Genomic DNA, 21,905 nt, shown 5'->3' with positions numbered 1-21,905 from the left:
AAAAAACAGTGTGGTACCTTGTTCTGGTTTGCTACAGCTGTCGTCATGCAAAATACCAGAAATGGATTGACGTTTATGAAGGGGATTTATTGGGGTACAAATTTAAGGTTCTAAGGCCATAAGAAGGTCCAAACTAAGGCATCAACAAGAGGATATCTTCACTGAAGAAAAGCCAATGGCATCCTGAACACCTTTGTCAACTGAGAAGACACGTGGCTGCCATCTGCTGGCCCTTTGCTCTCAGGTTGTTTTCAAAATGACTTTCTCCAAAATGTCTCACTCAGCTTCTCTCTCTCTCAGCTCCTGTGTGTCCTTGCTTTTTTCTCCCAGGGCATTCCTCTCTAAGCATTTGCAGGTCCCCTCTTAGCTTCTCTGGGGCAAACATGGTGCTTCATCTCTTGGCTTAGCATCTCCAAATGCCCCTCTGTCTGCATCTTCAAATGTTTCCAAGCATAAGCAGCAGCACCTGTGTTTGTTCCTGGCTCTGTTAAATACTCCAGTGAACTAATCAAGTCCCCCCTGAATGGGTGGGGTCCACACTTCCATGAAAATAATTCAATCAGAGGTTCCATCCTAATCTGTAGAGTAATCAGTCTGCCCATACAATATTGCACTAAAGACTATAGCTTTTCTGGGGGACATAATAGATCCAAACCAGCACATACATGCATAAAGATAAACAAACAGACCAATAGAACACAAGTGAAAATCCATAAATACACCCAAATACCCATGACCAATTAATTTTCCCCAAGGCTGCTAAGTATATGCTATGGGGAAAAAATAGTTTTTCAAAAAATGGTGCTGGGAAAATTGGAGATGCTTTGCTAAAGAATGAAGTTGGACCCTTACCTCACACCATATACAAAACTCAATTCAAAAAAGAACAAGGACCTAAATCTAGGAGCTAAATCTATAAAACTCTTAAAAGATAACATAGGGGCAAATTCTCATGACCTGGGATTCAGCAATGGATACCTACAAAATGACATGAAAAGCACAAGCAACAAATGAAAAAAACAGACAAATTTGACTTCATCAAAGTTAAAATGTTTTACACATTGAAGGAAATCATCATCAAGAAGGAGAAAAGGCAACCTGCAGAATGGAAGAAAATAGTTGCAAGCCATTACCAGATAAGGATTAATATCCAGAATATATAAAGAACTTTTACAATGCAACAACAAAATGACAAACACACATAAAAAATGGACAAAGGACTTCGATAGACATTTCTCCAAAGAAGTGATATATAGAGATATATGCATAAGAAAAGATGCTCAGCATCATAAGCCATTAGGGAAATGGGATCAAACCCACAATGAAATACCTCTTCACATCCACAAGGATGACTGAGGGCTATTATTACAAAAGAAAGAAAGAAAGAAAGAAAGACAGAAAGAAGGAAAGAAGGAGGGAAAGTAAGGAAGAAAGAAGGAAGGAAAGAAGGAAGGAAGTAATTAATGAGTATTGGAAAGAAGGCAGAGATACTGGAGCTCTAATGCATTGTTGGTGGGAATGTAAAATGTGTAGTCACTGTGAAAAGCAATATGGTGAATCCTCAAAAAGTTAAATATAGAATTACAACATGAAGTGGCAATTCTACTTCTAGGCAATATACAAAAAAAAAAAAAAGAATGAAAATAGGGTCTCAAACAGATACTTTTATCTCTTTATGGTGGCATTATTCACAGTAGCCAAATGTCCATCATCAAATGAATGTATAAACAAAATGTAGATATACTCAATGGAATATTATTCAGCCACAAGAAAGTGTATTTGGACACCAGTTTCTAGGCAATGGGGAGCCACTGGAGTTTTTGGAAATAATATAGTGAGAACCCTGCATTTAGAAAGTTATTCTGTAAGCGTTTCAACATACGTTTTTTTTTAATATGGTTATAAAGTGCTTAGTCCTTGCAATTAAAATGCATAACTAAAAGGAGGATGTACAAATCTGTTGATTGCACTTCTGTGCTGTCTTGTAACACCTTTATGATGCAAGTACACATACAGCAATACAACAGTTTTTTTTGAAATACAAATATTTTTGTCAATGGTATTGTGTCAATAAATTCTGCTGGTTAGATTTTTTTTGCTTCTCTGATTCCATTTACTTTCAATAGGGTTCTATCGTAAAGAAGAGCCTTTTATTTTACAAGTCACTTTTTCTCTAATGTGTATTTTTAAATTTATTCATCCATGTATAAAAGCCACACAAATCTCACCATGCTGATTCTGCAAAAATATGCACATTAGTGGAAAAGCTAATGCTTTACTGTTTAATGTCACTTATTTGAAAAGATAAATTATCTCCATTGTTTAAAATAAAGGATCATGAAGTCAAGGAGTACTTTTAAAAACAGGTGTTTGTCTCACATTTATAGACTAACTTCTTGCATTCTGATATAAAGTAGTGTTTCTTAAAGGAAACCTATCAAGAAACGTAACCCAGTAATTCACAGTTTGATGAGTCTGAAACGTGTACTTCCAATTGAGAGATACAATTGCCAACAACAGCCTGCACGAAAGAAACAGAGAAAAACTGACTGAGGAGATACAATAGAATTGAGTGTAGCTTTGGAAACTAGAGCTGTAATCCAGTTTGTAAGAAAATAAAGAATGAAAGTACTGGCCTAAACTCCACTGAATCACAGAAACCTAACACAATACAACACAAGTGACATCCTTTTCTCAAAGAAGCACAAGGCTCATTGAGTCTGGCTATTCAATTACCCTCTCAACCTGGAAAAAACCCCTCCTGAGTTGAGGTCCATTGGCAGAGCAGTGTGACAGCCTACATTGTACACAGCCGGTAAATATCTAAAAAGCTGCAGGCTTTAAAGAACAAGAATCTCTGACCTTTTATGATTGCTACAGTGGTTCTTCAACAAAACACTACATACAATAGTTTCTTAAATGCCTGACAAAAGATTATATTTTTAATACAATATCTCAAAATATCTTAAGTTCGTATGGATATCTGTGTACATAAATACCTAAATACAATGCTTTATTAGATAGTAGAGAACATGGAAAAAATAATGAAACAGAAGTTTTCCTAAAATAAAATGATTCTGAGCTTGCTTAGACACTTTATAAACTTTTCAAACAACACTATCTCTACCTTCTTCTTTTGGTTACTTATTTATTTTTATAAATTTGTGTAGACCTTGAATGAATGGAGTGTATAACTAATTAAAATTTTGGAATACCTTGGGAAAATTTAGTTAGCATAGATCTTCCAAGATGGGTCATTATAATTCTCGTATCTCCTCATGCCTGACATCAGGAGTGATACATTAGATACATTTTAGCCAAAATATTCACTGACCTCAAACTTTGAGCACTTTGTTTCACTTATTTTCTGATAGGGTCATTATTAAATAAATAAGATTTTATAAAGGTTAATGTAACTCTTTGTTTTCACACATAAGACAAAGGTCCTGAGATGATGGATGTTTGGTATACTATGAAGTTAATAAATGAGATCCCTTTCCAGAATTTATCTTCAAAATTACAAAGCAAATATAAACCACTGATGGTTTCCTATTACTACAGGATTAAGTCCCAACTATTTAGCATGGTATTCAAATATTTTCACAACCTAATCCCAATCTACTTGCCTTGTTTCCTTCCCATCACACTTTTTCAAGTAATCCAAACTACATTCTAGCCACACTGAATTTATTACTGCTCCCCAAACCTGCTGTGTTCTCTACCACATCCCTCCCTGACTTTTCTCATCCGAATACTCTTTCCAGATCACATGTTTGCAGCACTCACCACATTGAATTATGGTTAGGGTTTTTGATTGTTTTTGTTTGCTGGCTTGCTTCTTTGCTTGTTCTTAAAATGTATCTGTCTTCACTCAAGGATTGTGAACTTCTAAAAAGGCAGGGCATAGCAGGACTCTATTTTACCCAGGGCCTGCACTGTGTTTAGTAGACAATAGATGTTCAGTAAATCACAAAAACAACAGAAATGACAATCATTTTTATAGTACTTATCATATTGAATGAGTAGGGAAATTAATACCACATCAACAAATACGTGTTGAGTAATTCAACATATTAGACATTTTAACATATGGGTATATCAGTTTATACCATAACCATGCAAGAAAAATGCTATCTTTCCTTTATTAGTGAGAGTAAAGAGGCAAAAAATTTTCCCTGGCTTCACAATAGGAGGCCAATATAAAAACTCAACTCAGACTTCAAGTCCTAATAAATCTGACCATGCAAATTAATTCTACTCCTGCCCCTCACAGTAGTAACCTTTAAGTCTTTTAAACTCCTAAAGCTACATAGAGTTGTTCATCGTTTTTCTCCTAAAATATTTTTATATAATTAATATACTAAGAAATATTCTTTATATCTAAAAAGGTAGCTGGTTGTAGGAGAACTTATTGGGTCTTTGCAGCATTTTAGAAAATTTGTGTTAAACCTTGTAACGAAGGATTCTCTATTAAAGTTCAAATTTTTGTTCTACTCATGTTCATAAACAGCTTTCTGTTTATATCATATTTTTAGTTACAATCCTGTCACTCTTCATGAATTACTCCAAATATTAAACAACTTAATTGAATTTCAGTAAAAGGAAGTCCATTTCCTTGATGTGTCTCAATGTGCCAGACTTAAACCCAAAGCTTTTAAGTAAAGATACTTCACAAATTTGAAATGTTTGGTAATCAATTACGTTTCCTATCTAAAAGCTTTTAACAAGCTTAAGCTATAGTCAATCTATTCAGTGAAAGACTTGCTTAAAAAGTCATTAATTTCAACAAAAATTCATTTTAAAACAATAAATGATGAATACTACATTTTCATTCTAATCATATCACAACTTGGAAGAACCTACTTAATAAAATGTACCACATTTTCAAATGCCTATAGAAAACAGTTTGACCAAATTTACTATGATAAGCTTTATGTTTTATTCACAGATAAGAGATCAAATGCCATTATTATCATTTGCAGAGCTAATTCTGAACTTACCTTGTTTGCAATCCTTGTGATGAATGACTTGATATCTAGATTAGTTGGACAGCTCTTCTGACAGGGGGCATCTGCACATTTCAGGCATCTGGGGATTGAAATAATTGGGTTAAAGAAACTACAAAGTAACTGAAATAATATACTACATGTTCTCTACCCAATACCCATTCAGCATAACCGTCTAGTAGGAATAAATAAAATTACGCTATTTAAAGAAAACAATAAAATAAACCTATTATCTGTGTTTCTGTGTTTCACCTTTTGTATACCTCCTGAGATGTATAAAATAGAATCACTTTGGCTAATAGCCCCTCCTTTCTATTTCCTTCTAGATTTAAGTGGATCATACCTTTTAAAAATACATCATTCACTTATTTACTATATCATTTTTGTTTTGATCCCTGACTAATTCAACAGTGCCTAGAGCATTGAGACTTATGATAAAAGATTTGTGTTCTTTGCTGACTGTAAGTGTCACACAAATACAAAGGCTCTTTTCTTCTTTCTTCATTTCTTTCCTCCCTCTTTCCATGTCTCCCTCCAATTTTCTGAGGTCTTTCTACCTACACATCATAAACATGGCAATCGGACTCTATAGTAAGCACTATTATGCATAGCCTGACTCCATTCTTCAGGATCAAAACATTTATTCCCCCAGCTCCTGCACTCTCAGCTGAAGAGAAGAGGCTCAACCAAGGTCATACCCTCTTTCTGGTAGCAGACCACATCCAATTACAGGTCAATGAGAGGAGTTAGAGGCCAGTCCCTTGGCCCAATATGGGAATAACTAAGTCTTCAAGGATCCAATGAGGCCTTTATTGTGGCTATGTCACATTCTGGCCAGTCCTGCATCCTCCACTCCTCTATACATGTTGATCTCCAAATAAACTTCCTCCATACTAACCTCATTTTAGACTCTGCTTCCAGGGGAAGTGACCAGAGACATGCAGAAACTTTAGTGTGCCTAAGAACCACCTCAGAAGTCTGATAAAAATGTTACAGATTCTACAGACAAGGCCCTAGTGAGCCTGAGTTAATGGCCTGGGGATCTGCATCATAGAAAAAAGTCTCCAAGGTGAGTTTTATATATATGATTGGAACTATATTGTGAGAACTACAAATTGATAATTACCACATCAAAACAACTAAAACCACTGGCTAGAATCTTCCTTTATTTGTACATTAACTTATGAATCTGATTTTTTTATTCATTTAACAAATATGTTTAACAGGCCCTTGCCACAAGGCAGATCCTATGATCTGAGAATATCATCGTTCTGAATAAGAACACCACAGTCGTGCTCTCAAGGAACTTCTAATTTAGAGGAAACACAGAGACACAAAGGTACTTTCAGCCCAGTGTGGTAAATGTGAATTCTGGTGAAAAGCAGCATGCTAAGGGATCACACAGAAGGGAGAAGAGTCCTGGACGAAGAGAGGCCAGAAATGAAGCTTGAATGGAAGAATGGAAGCTTGAAGAAAGAATGGGCATTAGGGAATAAAGAAGGGAGAAAGTGGGGTACAGGGCCAGTCTGAAGAATGTCCCGGACATAGAAACCATATGTACCAAGGGCTGGAAAGAAAAGAAAATGACAGGGTAGGTGAACTAACAGAATTTGGTCTGGCTCGAGCTTTTACAAAGCAAAAGTAGGAGTAGAGAGAAATTAGGCTGCAGAGATGTAACTTAAGAAGATACACTACTGTCACATCTGTCAGAAGACCAGAATTCTCCAAGAATTTCACTGAAAATGAATCCTACATTACTCAGTGACAAAGGAGACTAGCTAGCTCATTTTCTATCCACTTCTATGTGTAAAGACCTTGGTTAACTTCCTTCACAAAAATAATATCAGTCTCCTTGTCATTCTTTTGTGAGTAGGAGAGTCCTCTCCATTGTCTGAACCAATTTCTCAGTACCTAATTAATATCTTGTTTTTAAATCTGATCTCCTTTCTCTGGTTTGTGCCCTTAGCCTTCTCTCTAAATTAAATTTTACACAATGAGTACCGAAAGCTTTTCATAATCAATTGTCCTCTCTGAAATGTAGTCATTAAACCTTTCCCCTGTCATTTCTCTAAATGCCATTGTTTGATTCACATCTATCATTTGGTTGAATTTCTATTGTCCCATACTTTTATGATTTTTTCCCCTGAAAAACTGCTATTGAGTTCATAAAGCATTTCTTGAAAGTAAGATTAGTAGCATATATTGAAAAACAATGCAAAAAAGAACATAATATACGGCCTATTTGGTCCTTGGTACTGAAATGTGGTGATATGTTATACGTTATGTCAACAAATTTACTGAACATCAATAGTGGTTCAAAAAGATTTCCTATTAAGTGATCAAATAAAATAGCTAAAAATTTACCAAATATGTCATCTTAAATATTCTCTAATTTATTTTAAAAGGTCATTTCAACAGTTTAGAAAATATATGCTATTCCACAAGAATAAAGCAATAAATATGCTTATTCCATGTAGATTCTGGTTATCTCTAATGAAGTCACAAGACTTCTGATTTTTTTTCTAACATCCAACTTGAATAATAAGGCAATTAAAAATTGCAGTTATGATGTCAGCATGTATGAATGAACCAAATTAATGTGTATAGTGTATTTTTCTGTTCTTCCAGTGAAAAGCTAAATTCAACATAAACAGATTCACTTAACAGCACTCACAATGTAAGGATTTTTAGTTGTGGTTATTAAGCCTCTTTACCAAATAATTCTCCTTTTATTATTGAGCTAGTTCACAAATAACAGCTGTTGGAAATGTCAGATGTTAATGAGGCAGGGCAACGCAAACCTGAATTGTAGCATTATTTTTTTCTTTGGTGCCATGAATATGCCAGAATGGGCAGACTCTGATAATAATACCATCTTGCAATTCTCTAAGCGCTCTGCAGACTAAAGTGCATCAGGCTGCCATTAATCCCACTTATCACTCTGACAGCTCAGTAATTACACTACTGCTATAGCCAGGTAGTCCTAATAAAATATCAACCACTGCACTGGAATGCATACTGGTGAGATGTTTTATTAAACTTGGGGATGGGGGGGTTGATCATCAAGTGACATTAGTGTTGACCTATTTTTCTATTTGACAATAAATTATCCTTTGACCATGCCATAATAGATATTGCAGAATGCATTTACTGTACCAAATCAGAAAGGTACTGAAATACAATGATGTAGGCAAATGGCGTAAATACAATAGCAGAAATGCATATCAGAATGTTATTACCTAAATTGTTTTAAATGATTGATACCATGAAAAATCACAGACACAGTACTTAGGGAAATATGTCAACAATTATTGTAAACCACAGTTTCACATAAATTTGTCCTTGGAAGTAACATTTAAATTAAATTTGTTTTTATCTTCAGTCACTTAATTCTCTTTTGCCTTTCAAACTTACTCTATTATTATGCAGTTTATTTTTAAATGTATTGTAAGAGGGAAAAGTTAATTTAGATAAACAATTGTGTAATATTTTAATGCCCAATAATTACATTTATAGTAAGAGGAATATATTACATCATTTTTTAAAGGCTATAAAACATCTCAGATTTATTGCTAGTGATAAACTTTTTTTCATTCATATATTAAATAAAGAGCATATCAATGGATTTCATTAAAAGCAAAATATAGAATCCTTAACAAATGTTAATCTTCCATGATTCAATATGACTATAAAAAAGTATGAAAACTTTAGTACCGCTATTTAAAGGACAAAACTATTAAAGAAACATTTATAATAGATCTTTCTCTAAGGAAAGAAAGACATGATTTCTCTCTCCAAATATAAGTAAGTCTGGTCAGTTTTACTCCATAGTACGACCCGAAAATTTATTATAGCATATAATGAAATAAGCAGCATTTGATTTTTCACACATCTGAGAACAGATGTCTGCTTCTTTTATTCGTAAACATCCATGGCAATTGAGATTTTAACCTATGCTAGTTAGAAAATTTTTTACTCCATAAGACAAATGAGTAAATTAATTGTGTTGAGTGTAAAAAAAAAAGTCATACAAATCTATTTGAACACCTTAAAACCTCATGGTGCATCTTCTTTGGTTTCACTAGACTTTGCTTCTGCTAGACTTTGGTTCAATCAAATCAGCCCTGTTCTCTCAGGTTATATATGATCTAAAAATGAATTAATCTACATAAAATCTAATTGAACAAATTAATATTTATATTGAAAAATTAAAATATTTCCCAATAGTAATATTTTATTTCCTCATATCTTCAATGCTCAGTACCTGCATTTGGAATGAGATGTAACATATGGGCACAGGACATAGTTTCCCTGCCCTATAAGTGCCAGTGTAGGCAAATACATATTTAATATTTATTGGGCAGAATGGAGTATCAGGCTGAATAGAAAGAGTGCAACCAAAAAATGGAGGCTGGAAATACCACACGTGTCTGAGTTCCACTGCTGCCATCTCTTGTACCACACTCTGTAATAATTAAAAGACCTAAGAAAGATAGCTGTTATCTTTAAAAATTGATGAGATTAATTCCATGCTCTGATCCTAATAAACAGTCAAGAGCTATCCTCAGCTGCCAATAACTCTCTGGTTATTAATATCTCTTTACTTCTCTCAATATTCTATTAACAGTCCCTCCTACATACGTTTACTCTGCTCCTCAGATTACACCACAGGTTCTTACTGGTTTAGGTGTATTTGGAACTGACTTTGAATATTCCTAATATGTGTTTTGGCCTAGCTTTTATATTCTCCTGGGCTGGAAAGCTGTGGCAGCATCATTAAAAGTAACTGAATTTTTAATATTGTGCACTGTTATACATTTACTCACACCAAAGAATTTCATGTTCATGTTTTCCAAGTTAATACCAAAAAATAATTTTTAAATAGAGGTTTTTTTATCTACTAGAAATCTGCATTAGCATGCAGATACTTCAAAACAGTTCAAGAAATGGAAAATGTAGAATAGCATACAATTCATTTATCCAATGTTCGGAATATTTTGCTGGGTAATGACGATCATGAGCCTGGGAATAAAATACAGTTTAAAACCTTTCTACAATCTTCTCTGGAGACTGTGGCAGAGAATTATTGGTTTTCTCAGATATCAACAGCTAAAAAAATGTATATTTTGCACTTTTTGTATATTTTGAATTAAATGAAAGGATTTAAGTAAAATACTTTTTTAATCTTCATACATAAGAAATTCTTAAAATGAATATCTACATTTTCTCCATTGTGTAAATGAGAGTATTGAGGCACCAGGAATCTCCCTGAAGCATAATGAGACCAGTGGCCAAAGCAACTGATATAAACTACTAGAACACATTTACCATTTTTCACTCAGGACTATCCATTCCATGCATGATGACAGGTTCAAATTTTAAAAGGTGGTGTCCCAAAGATCCCATCTCTCAACATCACTCCTTCTTCCAGCGTAATGTGAGGACTGAGAAAGAGGCAGTTAAGAAGTCACAGCTAGAAAAATGCCTACAGTACTATCTCTCCTGTAGTCTAATTTTATTTCAAGGTAAAAAGTAAAGATAGTCTTAACTCTCTCCTCAAGAGGCTTCCCAATTCAAGATGAAAATGTTAGGTTTTCACAGTATTACACAATTTTCAAGGCTTACTCAATCTTAGAAGTCATCAAAGCTACCATGACCAAGAGAAAGGAAGTGACTTGTCCTAAGACTTACTAGGAGTTAATGGCTAATTTTACTAACTCAATATATTGCCCTTTCTCTTTAGCACTTCTTGTACTCTTCTTACTATGCTGTTACCAGGAAGATAATTTTATTGCAATTTTTAAACAACTTTGGTTTAGTCATTTGTGCTAGAATTTTATTAGCATAAACTTATTTTCAAAAGTTAAGTATACTACAAAAACCTCCATGGCATCAAATTCACCTACATATGATCTCTGCAAGCAAATAAATATCCCCTTAAAAACTTAGAACCTATCACCTTCTGAAAAAATTTTAACAAACATATTGTCTTATTTAACTGCACAGGTAAAGTATCATCATGAGCAAGTATTTGAGGGATGCTGCTCCCAAACTTAGATTTTTCTCTTTCTGACACTCCAAGGGATTTAGAAAGAGAAGATGAGACTTGAAAATAAGCTTCTGGTATACAGAAGTGGAACAAGAAGGTTGTGATGGAATCAATGTACATTAAAACTGAAGGAAGATTCACTGGAAGAAAATACATGCACATCATGGATATATGCACAGGATAGAAATAATGCATATGAAAAGAGAACAGAGCCCTTCCAAAGGAAATGGGGGTCACTCTTTAAAGATTTCAGAAGCTACTGGGGCTCTAAGGTATTATAAATTGAAATATTAAATAATAAAATACAGTTGGAATAACAATACCAAACAAAAATGTTCAAAACGCAAAAAAGAAAAAAGGTTTAACTCCCAAATTAGTGGTACTGATAATTATGCTGACAATTATGGGAGAGAATGAGACCACTGTAGGTTACAGTAGTGAAGGAAGTATGCTTCATCACCAATTTCTTTGTAATGAATTTATTAGAGTACAAGATAATGACTTATAAACTGAATTACTGAAATGGAATAAAATTACTTACTCTATTTTTAATATTACAAGTAATTAAATATTAAATGGTCATCAGATTTTTAGTATGTCAATAATACAAAAACAGTTACAGGAATGTCAGTAAATAGAGAACAAATAAAAATATTTATTTAATATTTTTACCCAGTAGATTTTAGGCACTAAAATCGCCAATATAATTTGATCACTGTCACTTGCAGCTACAACAGAGGTACACCTTAATCAAGAAAACCATAAAATAATAGAGCTAAAAGCTATGTTTTATGTCCTGGAGGGATGGTCTTGTTGGCAGCACTCTCCTAGGAAGCCGTTCTTTATCCCCTTTAAAGATGGTAGGGATTGAGGGTACTTAAAGGGACTGAGGAAGACGGCTAGATTCAAGAGGAAGATAAAGAGCTTCCTCTGTCCTGCAGTAATGAGATAAAATAGTGGTTAAGTCCTGTACCTAAGGTTCCTTATAAGACCTGGCAATACCAGACACAGCCAGGGTAAACAGGTCAGATAATATACATGGTTTATATGTATAATACGTAGCAAGTGAGTGTATGCTTCCAGACTTATGTGAATGCTAATTAAATTAATTGCTGAAATGTGCTGGCTTTCCAAAGCATTTAAATTTATTAACTCAGGAAGCACAACATAGAAGTTAATAGAACAGGTTCCAGTGCTTGACTGCCCATATTTAACTATTGACTTCACTTTACTGGTTTTAAAACTTTAGGCAAGTGGCCCAATCTCTGGGAATCAGTTTTTTCATACGAAGATGGAAAAAATAATTTGCACTTCATATATTTGTTATGAGAATTTTTAATTATATACTTATGCTTAATTGTGTACTTCTTTAGTTGCTTAACAGGCATTCTCTATAACCCTCAAAATGCTCTGAAAGTTAGGTAATTTTTTCTTTTTTTTTTTTCCTGTGGGGGGGATCAGTGAAAAGTCATAGTATATTGTTTTACAATTATTTACATATATAAAACAGTGGATATCTGGCAAACATAGATATATTCTTCAAGTGTTCAATTTACCCGTAAGGGATTTTGGTGGAAGGGAAAGTTATTTCTGTCTTAGTAGAATCAGAGAAATCTTCCCAGACAGACATTCAACATAGACGAAGGAAATGTAGGATTTGACTATGTGGAAATGAGAATACTAGAGTACAATACTGAGAGCAAGTTCTGGATGCATATTTGGTTTTTCTCTACATTCCACATATAAGCGACCACTGAACCATGCACATTTAAACTGCCCAATTATGTGGAATGAAAGAACAAGTGAATGAATGAGGGAAACATAAATTCAATTGCATAATGCTATCCACTAAAAAAAAAAAATAGACTGTGAGTTCTTCCAGGGCGAAGACTGTCATTCATCCTTAGTTCTTATGACAGTAGCTGACCCATAGGTCAGTCCTCAAACATATTTGTGGAAAATTCCTGGGTTACTGACTGCACTTCTTCAGGACTCAAATGACTGACACACAACACATCAATCTCAAGAGTGATATAATGCTATTTATTTGGAATCTTTTCTCTTAAGGTTTCTCATTGTGTCTCTCTGCTAATGGTATGATGTAAAATTATTCTCCTCCTAAAATTCAGTTAAATGAAAGACGGCAGGTTGGACTACACAATGCACTGGGAAGCTTGTACTTTTGAAAATGTCTACATTTCAACTAAAAACATAACTGATTTTTATTATGGGTGTATTGGTTGAATAAGTATTTAAAGGATGCAATTTGTGAATATGAGAATTTGATGTGATAAAAGAGGTTTGGCTTCATTCCTTCTCCACACACTATTGCCTCAGTCTTCGTATTTTCAATGTCCATGTTAACATACTTCTCCCTCTCCCTTTTCTATCACTGCCACCTGGTGAGAGATAACAAAGTATTTTCTATCCTCCTGGGTGGGATAGCACTTTCTCCAGACAAAATATGCCATTTACACATAAATATGATCTTTCCTTAGGTAAGTATTCATAATTAAGGAAATATCTATATTTTGTATGCCATATTAATTTGAACAAGTTTATGTAAATGTAACTACATATACCAATAATAAAGGTCAATTACATATTTAGTTAGGATGTAGCCATTTTGAAAATCCCAAGTTTCTCAATAGGCTTTGTAAGCCCAACCTACCATTTTTAATTTAACTACAACCCACATATGTAATTTTTTTTTTAACCAGTACATTGTTGCTCACCACAGTTGAAGTTGTCTTCACATTCTAGATAGCTGTTACATGATGCTCAATATACCTTTGGTCCTCCAGGAACTTAGAGGGAACTGGACAACAGTACTGACAGTTTTTATTATAGCTTTCCTACTACACAATAATCTCATTTCATCTGGACTATTTCCCCAGTAGTGTCATAAACTCTTTGATTTATATTGAGAATCTTTCCAAGCTTCTTAGAAGAAAGACATTATTTTTTGGAGAATATCCACCTGGTGTGCAAATTATCTTTTCAAATTTTGAAACACCTATTGTATGTTTATTTTAATGTCAGTGAAGCCCTTTAGAAAGGGTAATTAAAAAGTTATATATATATATATAAGCATAAACTCTCTAGAAGTAAAGTTTTCATCATTTTTCAAAACCAGAGAATTTGTACATTTATGACTTATTTGCAGTCAATTTCATAAATAATAGTAGTACTGACATACAGATTTGTACCTCATTTCTACTAAATATGAAAAAGAGGAATAAAGTCAAATAACTTAATCCATAGGTAAGATTGGTTATGTGCTATGGTACAATTCCTAGGTTTCTGGCATATGCTGATTTTAAGAATAATATTTGTTTAAAATATAAACATACTTGAGGACTGTGTAGATGAAGTTTAGGGAGAGAATTTTTTACTTTATATAATGTTATATATTTTTTTGCAATAAGCAAGTACAACTATGTAATTTTAAAAATAAGAAATGTTAGTTGGCAACTAAAACAACCTTATCCTGTACAACTTGAATTTTTTACATTGGTTATATGAATAGATCAGGCAAAAGCAAACACACAATGATCCCATATTCTCTTTTCCTCTCATAAACCTCACAAAGTCTTTAAAAGGATCCAGTTAGGGGTTTTCATTGAATAATCAGAATGACAAATACTTCTGGGCAGCTGATGGCTCACAAGGCTAACAGAGCAAAGGGTCAGGTCTGGTTAAAGAAATAAAGAGTGAGTGACAGCACAGGTAATGGAGGGATTCATTAATTAAGTTAAACAACAATGCAAGAAAATATCTGGCCTTAAAATTATAAGATAGCATTCCTCCAGAATAGATTTTAGAAACAAATACATTTATCCTAATCTTAGCTTAGCTAACTAAGTATTGTAGAGCAGTCAGAACAATTCAACTCAAAATTACTTATTATAAAGTGGTATGTTCTAATCTCTGTAGAACAGGAAAATTTTCTGCAGCTTAAATGGAAGATGGTGACTTAATTCATATAAAAGGCTTTCAGTAGAGCTCTCAGTCTAGCTTTTTTTTTTTTTTCTTTTAAAAGTGCAACAGTAATTGCAATTATTTTAAAGGCTGGAAGAACACATTTGGAGCAAAAACAATAGCGATGAATTTTCTTCATTTAGGAACAGTTGTGTTTCATTTATGGTGCCTATACAAGTTTATCTAAAAGCTTTACTACATAAGAAACAATGTTGCTCCCTCTTTATTATTATTATTAGTAATAGCAGTGGTAGTATAAAATGTAAACACACACACAAAGCTATTTTGAAATTTAAATATTCATTCCCTTTCCTTAGCTAACTATGTATATTACTACATTTAACAGAAAAAATTTTTCAGCACAAAGTGTTTAAAAGTGTCTTAAGCAGTCCTGAAGACCTTTTAAAAACATGCATCTGATCATGATTGTCTTGCTTAAAGACCTTCATTGTGTCACAGAACATCCAATCTAATTTCAAACTCCTCTTGGCACAAAATGACCTCTGAACTTGAGCTCTTGCCTATTTAGTACTTATGGTTCCAGCTGCAACCTCTGCCCCACTCCTAGAACTCTGCTTGCATTTCCATAATCACATCAAGAAATTTTCAACTTCTGTGCATTCCAACAGGCTCTTCTTTTTGAAGAGCCACCCTTCAAACACGATTCAGAACACAGCTCAGTCTCTCATGGAGGCCTCTAGTTCTCACCATTCTGATCTCCCATAGAACCTTGTGGGTTCCTTTATCAAAGCAATTGTCACTCTGGATGGCAACAGCTGACTCGGTTTTCTGGCCTCTCTTCAATTTCCTCCTTCCAAAGGAAATGGTTGGGTTCCTTTGTCTTTCATGTTGATCTACTTAGAAACAGTCATTTGAAATGGGATGAAAAAACAGTCAGATTTTTGGGGAATATTCCAGTTATTGCTTTTAATGTTTGGGAAAATTAACTTTTATAATTGCTCTTCAAACTTATGTAAATAATTATGTACACCATAATGAAAATATTTTTATTTTGTTGAAATTATTTAATAATTATTTATCTAGGACTTCCTACACGGTAGCACTGTTCTATGCATTTTATAAATATTAAATCATTTACTCTTCATAGTCACTCAATGAGATAGATATAAATATTAATTCATTATATCTTTATAAGAACCTGATGAAGAAGATACCATTATTAATTGTCATTAGAAAGATAAAGATACTAAGGCACAAATTCCCTTCTCTGATTAAGGTTTGAAATATTGTATTGCCTATTTCTGGGATCCTGGTACACATCAAAAAGTTAAAAATTTCCTAAGGATCCACAGTTCCCAGTTTTCTCTGCTAGTACTTTAATCTAAAATCCTAATAGCACATGGTGGCATCAAGGGCTTGCCTCACAGTTTCTGAAAGCCATATTCAGGACTCTTAGTGAGTACTGATTTGCTCCAAAGCCCAGCGTCTAGGAACCATGATTTTAATTCTGCAGTAGTCCTCGTAATGAACTTGAGAATGTTTTCCTGATATAGTAATGAACTTGAGAAAGTTTTCTGATACAATGTACTAAAATCATGTATATTATAGTCATTATGATGCAACATAATTCTTAGGTTGCTGATTTAAAACGCTGGCTAACGAAGATGGTGGCATAGAGAGGAGTGGAAGCTAAGTAGTCCCCCTGGAACAACTACAAAATACCAGAAACAACTAGTAAATAATCCAGAATAACTGCAGGGGGACAAACAAGACCGTCCACTCATCATACACCAACCTGACTTGGGAGGAATGCCCAAGAGCACAGCACAAAATCTGTAAGTAAAACCTGCGGATCCAAGTCACAAGACACTCTCCCCCATGGCCTGAGCTGCAAAGCCTCGTGGTGCCAGAGAGAAGCTCTCTCCCAGCAAACGAATATAGCCCAGCTGAGCTCCAACTGGGGTTTTAAGTAGCGAGTGTGAACTGCTCACTACAGGTACGAATCCCCAAAAGACAGACAGAGGCTTTGGGTGACGACTGACCTTGGAGAGCCGGAGGGTCGCCTTGGACTAAGTCTGAAGGGGACTATCTGTTTCTTTTTTGGCTCAGTGGAGAAAGCCCCAGTCATTTTCAGTTTCCAGGGCTGTGACTCAGAGAAGGGTGGAGACAGCACAAGCAGAGAGAGAGACCATTGAAATGTTAATGACCTCCCCCTAGGGGGTCTATCTTCTCTAAGAGGAAAGGGGTGGGGCCCTTCCCATTCAGAACCAGACCCCAGAGCCTGGGGGAACACAGCCACACCTCCTCACACCAGTCAAGAATTAAAGGCTAACAGGCATCACCTGCTGGGCAGAAAAGCACAGTGACCTGAGGCATCAAAGGGTGGAGCAATTTTCTAAGACACACCATCAGGGAAACCAGATACTGAATATTTCTTCCCTCTGGGACCTGAGCCTGTTCTGGTCTGGGAAAACCTGATTTGGATAACCAAGGAAACTGTACCTAGACAACAGAAAATTATAACCAACACTAAGAAAAACAAAGTTATGGCCCAGTCAAAGGAACAAATGTACACTTCAACTGAGATACAGGAATTTAAACAACTAATGCTAAATCAATTCAAAAAGTTTAAAGATACTGCAAAAGAGATAGAGGCTGTAAAGAAAACACTGGGCATACATGAGGCAGAAATCAAAAATTCAAAAAAACAACTAGCAGAATCTATGGAAATGAAAGGCACAACACAAGAGATGAAAGACACAATGGAAACATACAACAGCAGATCTCAAGAGGCAGAAGAAAATACTCAGGAACTGGAGAACAAAACACCTGAAAGCCTACATGCAAAGGAGCTGATGGAAAAAAGAATGAAAAAATATGAGCAACGTCTCCGGGAACTTAAGGATGAAACAAAGGATACTAATGTACGTATCATTGGTGTCCCAGAAGGAGAAGAGAAGGGAGAAGGGGCAGAAGCAATAATAGAGGAAATAATGAATGAAAATTTCCCTCCTCTTATGAAAGACATAAAATTACAGATCCAAGAAGCGCAGCGTACTCCAAACAGAAGAGATCTGAATAGGCCTACGCCAAGATACTTAATAATCAGATTATCAAATGTCAAAGACAAAGAGAGAATCCTGAAAGCAGCAAGAGAAAAGCGATCCATTACATACAAAGGAAGCTTAATAAGACTATGTGCGGATCTCTCAACAGAAACCACGGAGGCAAGAAGGAAGTGGTGTGATATATTAAGATACTGAAAGAGAAAAACCACCAACCAAGAATCCTATATACAGCAAAGCTGTCCTTCAAATATGAGGGAGAGCTCAAAATATTTTCTGAGAAACAGACAATGAGAGACTTTGTGAACAAGACACCTGCCCTACTAAAGGGAGCACTACAGAGTGACAGAAGACAGGAGTGCGTGGTTTGGAACACAATTTTGGGAGATGGTTAGCACAACAATGTAAGTACACTGAAGAAAGATAACTATGAATACGATTGAGACAGGAAGGTGGGGAGCATGTGAGACACCAGAAGAAAGGAGGAAAGATAAAGAATGGGACTGCATAACTTGATGAAATCTAGAGTGTTCAACAATTGTGATAAAGTGTACAAATATGTTCTTTTACGAGGGAGAACAAGCAAATGTCACCTTGCAAGGTGTTAAAAAATGGGAGGCATTGGAGGAGGGATGCAATCAACATAAACTAGAGACTGTAACTAATAGAATAATTGTATTATGCTTCCTTTAATGTAACAAAGGTGATATACCAAGGTAAATGCAGATAAGAGGGGACGATAGGGGAGGCATGTTAGACACTTGACATTGGTGATATTGTCTGATTCTTTACTCTACTTTGATTTAAGGTTATTTTTCCTTTTGCTGCTTCCTAGCTGTCATTTTTCTTCCTCTTTCTTTTGCCTCTCTACCTTCTTTGACTCTCCCTCCTGCCTTGTGGAAGAAATGTAGATGCCCTTATATAGATAGTGGTGAAGGTGGTGAACACATAAATATATGACCATACAGAGAACCATTTATTGTTTATTTAGAATGGAATGTATGGTGAGTAAACAAAACCATATAAAAAAAAAAAAAATGGGTTGATGACAAAACCTTGAGGGCAATATACTGAGTGAAATAAGCCAGACACATAAGGACAAATATTGCAGGGTCTAACTGATAAGAACTAATTATAATATGTAAACTCATAGACATGAAATATAAGGTACCAAGATACAGGACGAGGCTTAAGAATGGGGAGCAATTGCTTAGTATGAGCAGAATGTTCAACTAGGATGAACTTAAATGTTTGGAAATGAACAGACATGTCAGTAGCAAGATGTGAGAATAACTAACAGTGCTGAATGGTGTGTGAATTAGGTGGAAAGGGGAAGCTCAGAGTCATATATGTCACCAGAAGGAAAGTTGGAGGTCCAAAGATGGGAATGTATAAAATTGAATCCTATGGTGGGCAATGTCCATGATCAACTGTACAAATACTAGAAATCGCTTCCATGAACCAGAACAAATGTATGACAATACAATTAGAAGTTAATAATAGACGGGCATATAGGGAAGAAATATGTACCTATTGCAAACTAGATACTACAGTTAGTAGTATTTCAACATTTTTTCATAAACAGTAACAAATGTACTATACCAATACTACAAGTCAACAATTGAGGGGGGTTGGTTAGGAATAGGGGAGGATTAGCGTTTCCTTTTCTTTTTTTCTTTTTTCATCTTTCACTTTATTTCTTGTCTGGAGTAATGAAAAGTTTCTAAAAATTGAACAAAAATTAAGTGTGGTGATGGATGCACAGCTGTATGAGAGTACTCAGGGGCAAGTGATTGTACACTTTGGATCTTTGGATAATTGTATGGTATCTGAACAATCCCAATAAAAATTAAAAAGGAAAAAAAAATACATTGACATGAAAAAAAACAAAAGTAAAGCATGTGACAACTGCAAAAAAAAAAAAAAGCTGGCTAACAAAAACTCATTTACTTAGGAAGAGCCAGTAGTAATGCTAGCAAATCAGGTTATACTTTACAAAGCATTTTCTCATATGTGACTAACCTATAGAAATCATTAAGAATCAGTACTTCTACTTCAAATACAGTAAAATAAAAACAATTAGAAATACTTTATAGTAATTTCACAAATATGAATCATAAAAGATAAAAATATATTTAAAATCTGTAATCATGACCAAGCCTAAACTAATTATACATTTGGAACATTATATGTTGTATCAAAAAAGTAGCTAAGTCAAAACCGTCCCTATTAAAGCAGTTAGGTAGACCATTATTACCTAACAGTTTTTTAACGAAGTAACTTAGACACTATTTCTGTCCATTCGGAGTTTAATGCCCAAGATGCTGACACTGCACATAAAGAATATACAAAAATTTCAGGAGATGACTGAACATGGAAGAAAGAAAGGTAAGAATATGAAGGTTTAATTGTTTCAATTTAACTCATATGTTAAGGTGGACCAAGTATTCAGGCAATGGCACTGCTTAGAAAATGAAGTAATGTGAAGAAGGTCTAACTGTTAACAGAAGGTTTTGAAAAAATGAGCCTAGAGACTAAAGGACACAATGGTCACAAGTAACAACTTGAACATGGTCATCAAAATTTAAAGCCTAAATACAAGGGAAAAAGGGCTAAGGGCAAATAAGAAATATTTTTGTAAAAAATGGAAAATTCCATCAGCCACTCTCCTAATGAAATGCATTAAAACACTGACAATGCTGTCACAGTCTGTCACATGCACCATTAAATTTAAGAAAGCTGAGTGAAGAATTTTGAGTGAAGGTAATATAGCCTAAACATGTTTGTCATTCATGGAATCATGACATCTTATTTCCTTCATTTTTTTATTCCTTAATTCTTTCATTCCCGCCTTCATTCTTTTCTTACTTTCTTCTTTCCCTCTTTCCTTCAATCAGCAAATATCTATAAAGCACTCACTATTTTCTGGGGATTTTACTTGGTTCTTGAGAACCAATGAATACCATGCTCAGATAATGTGGAAGCATGGTAATGGTAAGAGGAGAGAGATGCAAGAGTGTACATGCTTGCTCCATCTGTAACTCTAATATCTTCAATGCTTGGTATAATGTTAAAGACTATTCAGTTATCATTTGCTGACGGAATGAAGGTGGTATGGATTTGTTTCTTCAGTGTGTGTGCACGTGTGTCCTGTGGACAAACCGAGTAATACAGGGCTTGTGGAATATACAGAATGTGCGGAACTGGAAGTATTTGCTACTATCTTTCTGAAAGTGGCACAGAATTTCCTGCCTACTACTTCTGATTCAACTCCATGTAAACCAATCATCTCTTCTTTAAAGGTGAGTCATATGTCCATACATCATCCATTAGGTAAACACAGCACAGTAAGTTAAAAGGCAATATAGTTAATTGATTCTGGATTCAAGTACAGTTCTATGTATACTTGAGTAAGCTTAGTGACCTAGGAAAGTTATTTAAATTCCTGTGTCCCCAGTTTTCTCATCTAAATTGCCAGCTATAGTCTAGACATCATACCATTACAGGGAAGATAAATTAATACATGTAAAACATTGAGAACAGTGCTCACTAATATAAATTATATAAATTATATAAATTATTGTCATATATCATTGTATGATTTATCTACAAATGATGGAGAATACAATGAGGGAATGAGCATTGTTTTTCAATAGCTACTGGAAAGTACAGTGTTATGGTAAAAACTATAAAATAATGACTACTATACATAAGCTACTGTGAAAATTATGTGAGATGATCATGAAAAACTCCAAAAAATGTCTTGCTCATAGCAGCTACTCAATTAATGATAATTTTTTAAAAACAGTAAAATATATTACTCTTCCAAGCCATGTTAAGGAG

General features: G+C 34.6%; 1 protein-coding gene across 3 annotated transcripts in view; it reads right to left on the bottom strand.

Annotated features, from left to right (window-relative positions):
- Positions 1-21,905, bottom strand: part of DPYD (dihydropyrimidine dehydrogenase) — a 943,583-nt gene that overhangs the window by 699,419 nt on the left and 222,259 nt on the right. For all 3 annotated transcript variants that reach the window (XM_037826568.1, XM_037826567.1, XM_037826569.1), the window contains one exon: positions 5,001-5,088. In XM_037826568.1, coding sequence (XP_037682496.1) covers positions 5,001-5,088 — 88 coding nt within the window. The remainder of the gene's footprint in view (positions 1-5,000; positions 5,089-21,905) is intronic.

Source organism: Choloepus didactylus, chromosome 2 (assembly GCF_015220235.1).
Source record: "Choloepus didactylus isolate mChoDid1 chromosome 2, mChoDid1.pri, whole genome shotgun sequence".
Taxonomy (NCBI): Eukaryota; Metazoa; Chordata; class Mammalia; order Pilosa; family Megalonychidae; genus Choloepus; species Choloepus didactylus.
Note: the sequence above shows the minus strand (reverse complement) of the source record. Positions and strands in the feature narration are given on the sequence as shown.